Source organism: Idiotropiscis lumnitzeri, chromosome 13 (genome assembly GCF_059441095.1).
Source record: "Idiotropiscis lumnitzeri isolate Australia: NSW breed Sydney's pygmy pipehorse chromosome 13, RoL_Ilum_1.0, whole genome shotgun sequence".
Taxonomy (NCBI): Eukaryota; Metazoa; Chordata; class Actinopteri; order Syngnathiformes; family Syngnathidae; genus Idiotropiscis; species Idiotropiscis lumnitzeri.
In genome coordinates, this window is record NC_142403.1 from 11,031,068 (window position 1) to 11,043,796 (window position 12,729).

Consider the following 12,729-nt stretch of genomic DNA (forward strand, 5'->3'; position numbering starts at 1 on the left):
TCTTCAATGAAATCACTCTCTTGTTTGAAGACGACACTTTATCTACCGGTCGCACCGAATGTAAGGACAGATTTTACACAGGTCAATAAAGTTAAACAAGCATTTTTTCTTAATACACTTGAAAAATGAACTAAAAAAAGAATGTTGAGTCTTGTACCTGCTGTGTTGGAGGTCACTGGGCGGGAAAGCGTATCACACTTGGTCTCGCAGAGAAAATCGTCTATGGACGGACTCAGAAGCGGGCGACTCTCTTGTTGCTCACTCACCAGCTGGAAGGACAAAACAAAAATCCAGAATGCCATGGGACTGAAAAGTAATTCAATTTTGATAAGGTCTTGAACATTTTTAAGTTGTATATATTTTTTTATTTTAATACAATTAGTTGATGGGATTCAAGACTATTACAATACAATACAAGTTTATTTATATATAAAACATGAACATTTTGTGCACATTCGTTGCACTAAGTTTCGATCGATTCTTGCCAATTCTCCTTTAGTTAATTCCCATGGAACGTTGAATACTACGAGTATATACAAAAATAATACACCAATACAATTATACAACAATCATTGCCTGGGCTCTCTTCTCTAGAGTACTTTTGTCAATTTCATGTGTTTTATGTTAGGCTTGTATGACTGGATATGCGGACCTTATTGTTAGAATGGATCAGGTCAATAACATATTACAACAGGAGCTAATATCTACTCAAGAGTGACTGGTGGAGAACGAGCTGAAGCTGAATTTGTTCAAAACAAAGTGGATGATGTTGGGCTCTAAATATTTTGTCAAAAAAGCCTCAAAGTTAAACATGTCCTCGCAGAAACAATGTCATTGCGTAAAATCTGGACCTCCCACACACCTTCAGCCTGTTCTCTGAATTGCATCGCACCTGTCTCAGAAATGCCTTTAATACTTGACATTTTTATTTTATTTTTTTTACAATTATGTTTTTTATTTTTATGTGCTCTGTTCCTTTCTTTTCTTTTCTTTTTACAATTGCAAGTGCTTTTTTTTCTTTTTGTTTTTTTCTTCTTTTTGATTTTTTTTTAACATATTTGAGGGCTTTCCCTTCACGTGACCGGACTTTGTTTTAAACACAAATGCTGACTTTGCTCAAAAGTCACGTGACAACATTTTGACCTGACCACAGCCAAAAGGTAATGCGCTTTGCTGTTTCTCTTTATGTTTTGGTTTGCGTATTGTTTGCTTTAACTGTGTTGTGTTTGCAATGTCTTGTGCTTGTGTCTTGCGATTTACTGCTAATGCTGCTGCCTTGCTTGCGCTTCTAAATTAGCGTCCTGAAGTTGGACGCGACTGTTTGCAAAGTGCCCAAATAACGAGCATATTAAAGCTGTGCTGCTTTGCCATCATGTTAGTTTCTTTGTGGCTGCTTTGTGCCTTGCTCTGGACGCTAAGATTGATTGATCAAGTTGACGTTGTCGGGCTGCTTTTAAATCAGCTGGCGAGTGTCTTCATGATACCGAAGAGCACTATGGAAGATGCGCAGCGCTTGTGCAACTGAAACGTCAACAGAACTGAGTGCACACCGTAAATTATTAGTATTGACGTTAATGTTGGTGATAAAATATGGCTTATTTGTGGTTTGATCACTGCATGCATGTGTTTATTTATACATCAGGTATATTTTGAATGTTATGTTATTTGATGCAGTTTGTTTGAAACCTGAAACTGTGCCTTTAACATTAAGTTGTTGGCTGCTCTTTCAACTCCTTCCACTCATCATCTCCTGCTCAATTCTACATCTACTGCATTGTACATCTTAATAACAAGACTTAAAAAAAATAATAAAATCAACCCTTTCCGTGGGGAAAATGGAACAACACTGAATGAACTCATAATTCACAAAAACATAAGTGACAGTCTCTGGGGAGTTTTTTTTTTTTTTGGCGGTCTACATTAAAACTGTTCCATCTACAATTAGTTATCAACGAGACGTGTCATGCATTAACTAGTCGCCACTTGGAGCCAAATGAGCTTGACTGTTTAAGATTGGCTGGATCCATGGGGGGGAAGGTAAGCGTCGGTGTCAGCTGTGTGTTTGGCAGCAAGGAAACTTGACATTTGCCGTTGTTGCCCTCAGGGCTGTATTTGCATGTGGAATTTTAATTAAATGGTAAAGGCCATGACACATAATAGCGTGAGTCTTGACGATCGGTTGGTTTTCTGCATGTTTGTAGAGTGAGTTTTTGCCACTTGGCAAATAAATTTGAGCAAATTAATTTGGGTTGTGCTTGAAAATAGCTGAGACAGCAGAGGTGATTCGACTTAGTGCTGTGCTCGAACAAAACTCGACTTGATGGCATGCCTCCCGCAATTTGTGGTACAATTTACCAAGGGTTGCGCTCTATGTTTATTGACTGACTGAAAATGTGCTCGGCTGTGTTTAATTGAATATGACTGCAGGTTAGGCAGTTATGGATTTGAATATTGACCTTTTACGGAGGCAGTGAGTCATTCCAAAGAGTATCAGGCTTAATTAAATGTTATCTTATCTCGAATACACCAACGGCCACATAACAATGAGTGTGTAGTATTACGTAATGTGCTCGGCCAAGTCTTTCCAGTGAAGCCTTTTAGTTGGAGAAAATAAATGGGGGTGAGTGGGGGGGCGAGGGTGTCATCAGTAAAACTCTAATTGTCTTTATGTGTGCTCGTAATCGCTCCGAGGTATGGCTCCCCAAGCCGTGGTCTATTTATTCTGGTTCATTTAAACTCACTGTGAATCTGAGCGGGTAGTTGGCTCCTTGAGAGTTGCGGTGGGCGAAGTAAGCAGTTGCAAAGAAATGACTGGACTATATTTGCTGGACACTTCATATTTTGAACAAGTCTTCCATACATCTGCGTTTGCATTTACTTGTTTCTTTCAAACTTGGCCTAACCTGAGATTTTTGCATATTTTGAAATGTTTGTCGAAATGTCCTACCATTTTAATCACTGACAGCGTAATCAATTAGCGATTCGGGCGGGTATTAAAATTGCTCATGATTGTTTTTTTCATTGCAAACAATCGGTAACTGCAGGTAATATTTGCTCTCCATCCATATATATTGTACGCAAGCAAAGACCCTCCAATTCAGGTTGTGGAGATCGCATTAAGAGTTATCGATGTATTGCTCTGGGTGACGTCTCAGTCAGTACGGTCCCACTAAGTCAAAATCCTATTTACGGGCAAATATTCCAAATTGCTCAGCAATATAACAATCCATATGTTCAAAGGTGCAGAGAAAAACACGCACATAGAAAACTGCATTGTGTGACGGGCGACCTCGGTCACTTTTATTTCCATTTCTTTGAGTCTCTGGGAATGTAAATTTGTCTGTCCATCTGTTGTCATTCCCTGCAGAGTGATGTTTAGACATTTTGTTGTGAATGGCTGAAGGTCAAAAGCGCCACATGCAGACATTTCCATCTCAGCGCCAGTTTTGATTTCGACAATATGGAGATGTTGACGCTGGCTACAGTCTGTATGTCTTCTGTATCTCCCCGCAGTGCAGTACCTGTCTGTCTGTCTCACCGTCTGCTTGTTCGTCCGTTTAGTTATAGTATCTCCCCGTTTAGCTAGCAACCAGTTTAGAGTTTGTGTGTTTAATGTCTTGATGCATGTCCAATTTAAAAAAAAAAAAAAAAAAAGAAGTGTTTACTCTACTAAAAATTTGGAAAGTGAGGAGGGAATTTTGTCCACATTTTTCCGTCAAACTGCTTTTTGCTCTCGTTGGTGGCAGGAAGCAAACAAACCCCAATTAAAAGCAAAGATGTAAGCGCCCCGCAATCTCTGCAGGGAGGTTAGCATTTGCTGTTGATGCATTTTCATGGTGTATTTCTTTGGGTCTCTATGCAAAGTACTTGGACAATTACGAGCCTACAAGTGCTTTAAGGAGTAATCTCGTAACTTATGCAACGGGAAATTTGGACTAATTGCGTGGCTCGGGTTTTACTCAGGAGATCTTTTTCGAAGTTGCTGTCAAGGGAGTGGCAGAAACTTGTCCGAGCCTTCAAGGTGAGCTTGGAATCGGTTACGTAAAGGAAAACTCAAGAAAAGAAGTCAAGTTGTTGTTGGGTTTCATTTGGTGGTTTTATCTTCAGCTTTAGTCTTTCGATGGCTCCATTCAGTTATCTTTAAACTCCGGTGACTTGTAGCCAATCCTGAGTTTTCTTTTTGCCCCTTAACACAACTTAAGAGGATTTCTCTTTCACATTTTTTTGTAACGAGCATTCAAATCAATTCTCAGGCTTTGTTCCGGACTGGAACTGCCTCAGTAGCAACGTAGCTCAGTTGGACGCTGCTGTGACCTTTTTAGATAACACACTTCATATATTATTGATACACATAGTGCAAGCGACTCGCTGCTGCCTTCAAGCTTGGCGAAATCGAGGAATTCATTCAGAGAGGAAAATATGTCATGAAAGTTCTCCAAACTTTGGACAAGGGCACATTTTAATCAGTGTGCGCCCCATTTTGATCGGTGTATAATATTTAAGGAGGAGGCGCAGGAGGAATGTGATTCGTTGCTTAGGGAACAAATACTCGTCAATCGTGATCAAATGTTTTGTGCATGTTATGCTTTACGTTAGTGACTGAATTTATTTTGCATTTGACGCCTTTCTTGTGAGGTGTGAAGACATCTAAAGGTGGTAATGCAACATTTTGACTCACGGGAGTTTCTATGACCTTGTTGCCAAATATATTTTTTCTGTCTCGTACAAGCGAATGCTTTCTGGGCGGATGTGTCCGAGGATCTCACCCCTGACTCAGTAAAATCCAGCGAGATCTACGCAGTAATGTGCTTTACAAATAGACTTAACTTGACCTGACGTGGCGTGAGGAGTCGTAGCCTGTCACTTAGCGTTTGTCATTTTGTTGTGTGTGACATCAAGCCAGGACAATAAAAAAAAAAAAAAAAAAAAAGCCTCAACCTGGGAAGAATTTCAACATAATTACTTCTTTAGACATTTGACAAAACAATCAGTGGATGCGAAATGCATTCCTAGGGTGTGTGTGGGTGTCTTAAAGACATTTTATAGAATGTTCTTTTTTCTTTTTTTTTTTTTTATTTGCATCACCAAGCTAAGAAGAAATACAAACAACCAAATTGGTTTTCCGTGCTGCCCTTGGTTCAAGCTTAAATTATTAAGCAAGTCCTCTCTGACACACAAAACTGTCTTGAAGCAACTTCTTTCAGCATGTATGGAAGCGAAGCAGTAAGAAAGACGGCACTGTACACAAACTTATTTTCTTTGAAAGGTTTTGCTGGAATTATAATTTTTTCTTTTTTTGGTAACTGAGAAATTAAGTCCAACAACATACTCCGGTTGATACAAATTAGATTTTATCAGTTCTCATTAGAAATGCTACCTGAATACTAATCATTTATCAGAATTTAAAATTTCAGTGGTGAAATTTGGCGACATGATTATGTGATTTTGTCAGTAATCTCGTCATTGATGGACAGCTAAATCCTACACTGTACGCATCCTCCTCAGTTTAACTGAGAATGACTTCTGATAGCCTCGGAAGATATTTCACCATGACGCAATTCAACCAGACATATGAAGTATTCACCACTCTTAGTCGCGAAATACGTTCTTCCAGCTTCTTCCTTCAGAGCAATATCGCCATTGTAGCTATTGTAAAATAGCGAAAGTCTGTGTTGTTGTCCAAACTTGTATCCTTCAACGATGTTCATCTTTTTCCTGAAGTAGAACCGTTATCTTGTTTGTTATCAAGTGACACATTGCATTAGAAAATCAATCGACTGTAAAACATGCTGCAGGTTAGTGAGTCAGACAGAAATAGCACATGCACGATTTTTAACGAAAGCATTAAGAGAGAGACGGCGGTAGGATGCAATGAGCTCAGTCGGGGCATGCTTTTGATGCGCTGCTCGTAAGATGTTAAAAGCTAATGAGGAGGTTTAGCCAGATGAAATGTGTGTTGATCACATCCTGGAAACATTCTCGGAAGATAAATATTGACGTGAAAGACTGCAGCAGTTGGTCTCGTGTTCAATGGACAAGTGGCACTATTTTGATTCAAGTTGTTCAAATGTAGAACCGATACGTTATGAATATAAGCCAAAATGTTTCCTATGTTGTTTAACTATTTCTTATCTCACTTTAATTTGTGGGGAAATGTTGAAGCCCAAGCACATTTATTTATTTGTTTATTTATTAGGGGCCTGAGCAGTGACCAGATACCGATGGTTTCTTTAATTCTAAACTCAACCATTCATAATGCGCTTTAAAACAACCATTGTTTCATACAAAGTGCTGTACACAAATAATCATACGAAGAGAATTAAAACAGAGTCAAAAGTCATAGAGGAAAAATGTTTCTGAACATGAGTTTTACAAATGGACAAAAGAGGGCATTTGCCTAATCTTTAGTGGGAGGTCATTAAAAAGTCAACCGTCAACGGAAAAGGCTCCGTCTTTTGTGAGCCTCCACTTCGTTCTCAGTACCTCAAGTAGCGTTTGGTCCGCCGACCTGAGCCACCAGGCAGATGGAGGAGCCCGGAGAGGAAAATGGGTTAGAGACCATTAAAAGATTTGAAAACAAATCAAAATAATCTTAAAATGAACTCAGGTGGTCAGAATTGGAGAAATGTGCTCCCTCCTACGAGCTCCAGTTAAGACGCAAGCAGCAGCATTTTGGACCTACTGAAGCTTGAAGGAGGACTGGCTGACTCTAAAATAAAGTGCATGACAGTAATGCAGCCGAGATGAAGGCATGGATTATTGTTAATGATTCCATGAATGCTGTTGCAAGTTGGTGCATTAAAATCAACAATTTGGCTAATAAAGATAAAGATGTCCTTTATTAGTCCCACAATGGGGAAATTTGAAGTGTTACAGCACACAATGAACCACACTAAGCAGATCTGAATATCAATGTGAATTTTAAAATATATGTGGGTTTGGCTTGACTATTTCGTACTTGCCTAGGGAAGCTTTATGAACGGCAAATACGATTTTTGAAAATTTTGGGAAGTCTCTATATAAGGTGTATCACTGTTTGAAGCCATGTGCCGTGACGTCCACGTGATGAGTTATTGAACTGACTCGTTGACGCTTCAACGTTACCACTACGCAATGACGGTTGTAGCATAAAGTTGGTTAATGCCCAATTGCATGTTTTGGTACGACCAACACAAACCTCACTGAAATCAAGTGGCGATAAGATCAGATCCAATCCGTTAGCATGGTTGATTGCAAAATACGCAAGCCTGTCCACAAATATAATAAATAAACACACATTAGAAAAGACACCCACTAACTCTATCGGCTTTGAATCGTGACGTCAGCCATCAACCAATTCACCAAATGCCCTTGTGGAAAAGTGAAAAACAAAATTGCGCAATCTACTGTTCTGTCTGTCAACCCACAGGCTTCATTCTGAACACAAATGCTCGCAATGCTCACCCTCCTTCCACTGGCCCCGCCCCTAATTTACTCCTCCAATCACGGACGCCTTTGTGGTGTCTATGTGCGTCAGTTCTTCTAAAGGCGTGGCTCAATGTCAGGTGGAGCTAAACGTATGACTCCGCCCACACGGTTTCAAAGCCGCTTCTTTGTTTCTTTTTCTTGTTGTTAAAGTAATTCTTTGGATTTAGTTACGCACATCACGCTTACTCTTTAACACTGTATTGAATATGTAAAATGACAAACTCTCAAGCCTCAGTCATTGCTAACTGAACTATTTGACCTAAAACACTTGTGAGACAGTTGTGAGACATGAATTGATGTTGGAGTCCGACTGTCAAACAAGGTATCGGACATGCATGCACATCTGTCTGAGGTTGGTCCACCAATAGAAATGATGATTCTCTGTATTTATTTGCAACCCTCCCCAAATCGAGCAGGTGAAAATGCCTGCTTGTGCATATGCAGCAGTCCATGAAGTCACTTTGTTATTGCATCTGTACAAGCAAGCAACACAGGAGGAGAATTGACGTGGAGGCAGCGGGTGTTCTGAAGTGGTTCTGCCCACCTTGGTAGTCACCGTGAGGAGGGGCTTCCCTTCTGACGACGCCTTACTCGGTATCTCCTTCAGGACCATGGCAACAGTCTTATCTGCAGCCCTAGAGTCTTTGCCCTACAACAGTGAAATCAACAATGACTCGTGTCAGGACAGTTCAATGCATCGCCCTCATCCGCAGGGCGTCTTACATACAAGACTTTATCTTATGAGGATGGAAATACTACAGCGTATGAGGCTCTCGGTGGCAACAAGACATCCACAAGACTATGATCACTGTGCAATGTGTTGACTCTCGACTGTGATGAGCGTGATCGTCCCCAGCAGTCCTTAACACGGCAGCTGAAAGGATGAATTCCTGATTTTATTGTTGAAAATTAGATGGTTAATGTAACTTAAAATATTGCCTCGCGAGTGCGTAAAGGTTTTATTATGGCAGCCGTTGAATTCAAGTGAATTTATTCATGAAAGAATGCGTGACCCGACAATCTTTTTGGGAGATATGAACTGCCAAATTGTTTTGCTTTGACTTGCAAGTGAAAATTTGAGATGAGAGCCATATGTTGGCAGTGAGATCAACGCAACTAGCTTCACAACAAGCACCTGTCTCTCTCATAAGCAATGAATATCTGAACACAAATAATGGAGCAACATATGTAGACCGACAATATAACACTCACAGGCATGTATTATCCCAAAATGGGGTGTTTTTCTTTTTTTCTTTATTTATTTTTTTGTGGATGAGGTTGGAAGAGATTAATGGCATTTCCATTCATTTCAATGGGGAAAGATCATTTGAGATCAGAGTGTGATACTCTTAACGGTCCAGCCCTCCGGCCCGGCTGGATGTCCATTTTTGGGGTGGGCGTCCGACAATTCTTATGGATAAGGCCAGAGGATCGAAGCCGGAACCGTACCGAGATCGCGGCCGGCGGGCGGGGGACTGACCGGCAAAAAAGGGTCAAGTGCCCAGTTCAGGAAACTCGTATCTCAAGGCACGACTGTATTCGGAAACTGACTATTTGACTTTGAAGGCTCCCGTTTTATGTGCATTTTGAAAGACCTTCAAGTTGCCAAAATGTGCCAATGCCGCATGCCAGGAGAAATCGTCATTGAATAAAATGTGATCGCTGCCAAGGCCACCTTACGTAAGTGCACAAGTCTCAAGTGTAAGAGCAGAAATTGATTTGAGCTGCTTATCTACCCCAATTTCAACCTCAACTTTTTGATCATACTACCTCAGGTACTCGTTGACTTTGAATTTGCCAACAGCAGGAGCGGCCTCTATTGACAATGCAGCAGTTCAACTCACTGGAGACTCACATCGCCGCAGGCCGTTAACATTTGCACAGCAGACGGGGACAAAGACTCTGTTTTAGAAATGTCCTCAACAGGAAGCCATACTGACTCCTAAATGTGCGTCATCTTTAAAAACAACACAAAGGAACAAACAAATAACAAATCTTATTAGCCTGATATTGACTTGTCTGATATATTGGATGAGCTTGTGCATTTTATTTCTCCAAAATTCATAATTCAAAGGCCTGCACAAGTCTCAACAGGGCTTTAAAGCAATCCCCCATCATTTGTTTGTTCAGTTTGAAAAATCTTCTAGCCAACTGGCATGCTTGCTTGCTTGCTGAGGAAATTGTCTCATTGTGGGCACGCATGTGCACGTGCAACTTCAAGAGGCCCTGACATAATATTCTCCTTTTTACGTCCCCCGAGTTGTGAGAAAAACTATGGCTGCTTTTATCGACGTCGCTCAAACAGGCTGTTTTAGCAGATCGGTTTTATACGTCACTAACTCAGCACCAACTCCGCCCTCACCCACAAACTGTGCAGGTGTTTGTGGTTGCCGTTCATTTGTGCCTCGAATACACCCAAACAACTCCCAAGACGTGAGTTGGTTTGTGACAAACATTTGACTGACTTCCACTTCCACTTAACCGGGATCGAAACAAATTTCCTCTCTGACAGCAACTAACTCTGTCGGAGTCTGATTTGGGAGTCATTTCCTTTAGTGTGAGATATATTGTGGCATTCTTTGAGTCGTTAGCTTCAATGCTAACACAATGCTAGCTTAAAGCATGTATGGCAGCCACCAGGCATGGAGTCAATTTGATTGCTAACTTTCATGAGCTTGTTGTTGTGTTTTTGTCACCTTTCCAATCACCTGAGGTGCCCCCATGAAGGATGCAAGCTTATCCCGTGAGAAGGGATTAGTTCGGCCTGAAATCTTTGTCCCTGGTGTATTTCTTTCACTTCTTCCCTCACTCTATTTAAAATAGAGTAGCAGATGGAGACAACTTTGCTATTGCATTAAGTCTCAACAAGATCGCCTCGGGCTGTTTGTGTTGAAACAATGCATATTTTACATTATCTATTTTCTTTTCAATATGTAGTCCATCCATTTTCTGTAGCATGACAGAACATGGTACATATAGACAAATGTTCACCTTCACACCTGTGGCCAGATTACAGTCCATAGAGAAGTGAAGTGTGAAATGAAGATGTCTTTAGACACTGATGCATAGAGTGCTGCTTTTGGTGGCTTTTATTTGCATGTGCATGTCTCTCTAGGGACATGATGCCATCTGCTTTTAGAGGACAGGGCTGGCATATTACTTTTTTTTTGATAAAGCTCATTGAAGTCTGCAACACTGAACACAACCAGGAAAAATCATCCAAGCATTGTGTTGATAGACTTTGCTGTCTCTTGCAATGCTGAATGGAAAGCCAAAGAATTAAACTGTGTTTTAAGATCAATTAGAAAGATAGGACAGAGAGACATTTTGACGGAAGGTCATTTCGACGGGCGGAACTGGTAAAGCTTGACCCCCTCGGAGCCTCCATTTTGTTGTCAGTACATCCTGAGGCACCGGGGAGGGCAGTTGAGGCGGAGGAGCTGTGAGAGGTGACGTGGGACCATTTAAAGACACCGTGACGAGGCCAGAATTGGAGTTGTGTGCCGTAGAATTTTGGACCGCTTGAAAAGAGGGCTGGCTGACTCCAAAATAAATTAAATTATCAAGCCAGGATGAAACGAAGGCGTGGATTAATTTGAATGTTTCTGTTGTCAAAGGAGAGGCTTCACTTAAGACGGCTGCCAAAATGGATTTTAGAAGTGCGCCAATCTGACGGTCCAATTTCAACCCCAAATTTGAGAATAGGTATCGATGAGTCAGATGTTTGAACAAACTACAACATCACGTCGACTTGAAATGTGTGTGACTTTTAGAAATGTGGAAAGGTTGACTCTTGAGCTACTCGTTGCAGGGAAGATGAGGCTTCATCCTGATTTATTCATGCAACCTCTGCGAGGCGCAGCTGCAGTTGCCCGCTCACGTATAGTACAGTAGTGGTCTCTTTTCTTCTCGCTGTGATCACTGTCCCATCTGCGCTCTTTGTGACCTCACTTTCTGAAGCCAAGAGCGACTGCAGCAGGTGACGGGCGAAAGGTCCAACACGAGTACACGGAGAGGCATCAAAATGCACACACTGCATTATCCTGAAGCTCAAGAAAAAAAATGTTTGTTTACGCTGCTTTTCATCCATGCAAAAGTTCACAAGGGGGACGCGCGTGCTGGAGCCGAACAACTACAGGCATATATTTCAATGACACACACGCATACGCACCACACACACACATTGATGCTGTGAAATGATTCGAATTTCTTTGAATAAATCCACGATGGGCGGTTCAAGCCCGCAGAACCAATGACATTTACGAGTTGTAAATGTCTACTTTGTTCCATGAAAGTCTTCCCAATGCGTTTCTTTGAACTCCGCTGCTCACGCGATGTAATGTGTTTTTTAACAAGTGTTAAAAGAACTGAAGCATTAATGTAATAATCAGCATGTCCACGGAACCTTAAAAAGTCCGATTTAGAAATATAACAGCCAGCCAGTCAGTGACACGCGACTACAACTCGAAATAATTCTTAGTGGTCAACTCCGCTGCCTGGCCTTCTTTCTGTTAAGACTTAAAAATAATCATTTGTGTCCGTCCTCTCTCCACAACTTCTCCTTCGTTGCGAATAAGTGGCATGAAAAACGTAATTTTTTCATTTGACACTGACTTTTGTAGCTGCGTCACTTCGATTATTTGGATACTTGAAATTTGACTATGTGCTACATTTGTATGCTGTATTTTTTTCAAAGGTTCTGATGTGACTAAAAGCTAAATAGCATGTCTGTTTAATGTTGCCTAGAAAGATTTTTTTTGGGATACCAGCAGACATAGTAACACATTAGCTTGAGAGTGTTTCCAATTATACAAACACACACACACACACGCACGCATGCTGTCACTATCCAGTATTGTGGCCAATAATTTATGATAAGCTTACTGATGTTTATAAATGTTGTGTTAATATTATTGCAGTCATTTCATTCCACTGAGATGTTTTTTTTTGCTTTTCCTGCCACCGTTTGTTGCCTTTTATGAACTTGATGTGGCTTGTGTCTCCTAATGAACTGAAAATGTTGGTGGCACGCATAATGTGCAAGTGAAAATGACACCCTGCCCTGGTGTTGACGAGTACGATAATGAGAATTTTCTGCGTTTGCGCCACCGCTCGTACATCACTGTCATGAAGGCTTCAATGGATGGTCGCTGGCGACAAAGACGAGTCAGGTGTCATCGCAATTGTTGCTCACTAATGCGAGCAGATAATTGCTCACTAAAGCGAGCGTCTGCATCTGGGCTACGCTGGCTACAATTTCAT

General features: G+C 41.0%; 1 protein-coding gene and 1 long non-coding RNA gene across 6 annotated transcripts in view; one reads left to right on the forward strand and one right to left on the reverse strand.

Moving 5' to 3' along the window:
* Positions 1–12,729, reverse strand: part of pex5la (peroxisomal biogenesis factor 5-like a) — a 59,325-nt gene that overhangs the window by 24,306 nt on the left and 22,290 nt on the right. For 3 of the 4 annotated variants that reach the window (XM_088313591.1, XM_088313590.1, XM_088313589.1), the window contains exons 2-3: positions 8,012–8,116; positions 158–269 (exon numbers count right to left, since the gene is read on the reverse strand). In XM_088313591.1, coding sequence (XP_088169717.1) covers positions 158–269; positions 8,012–8,116 — 217 coding nt within the window. The remainder of the gene's footprint in view (positions 1–157; positions 270–8,011; positions 8,117–12,729) is intronic. The other variant, XM_088313592.1, reaches the window with a different exon arrangement.
* Positions 1,101–12,729, forward strand: part of LOC148324321 (uncharacterized) — a 53,785-nt gene continuing 42,156 nt past the window's right edge. For both annotated transcript variants that reach the window (XR_015846342.1, XR_015846343.1), the window contains exon 1: positions 1,101–1,160. This is a non-coding gene — a long non-coding RNA (uncharacterized LOC148324321). The remainder of the gene's footprint in view (positions 1,161–12,729) is intronic.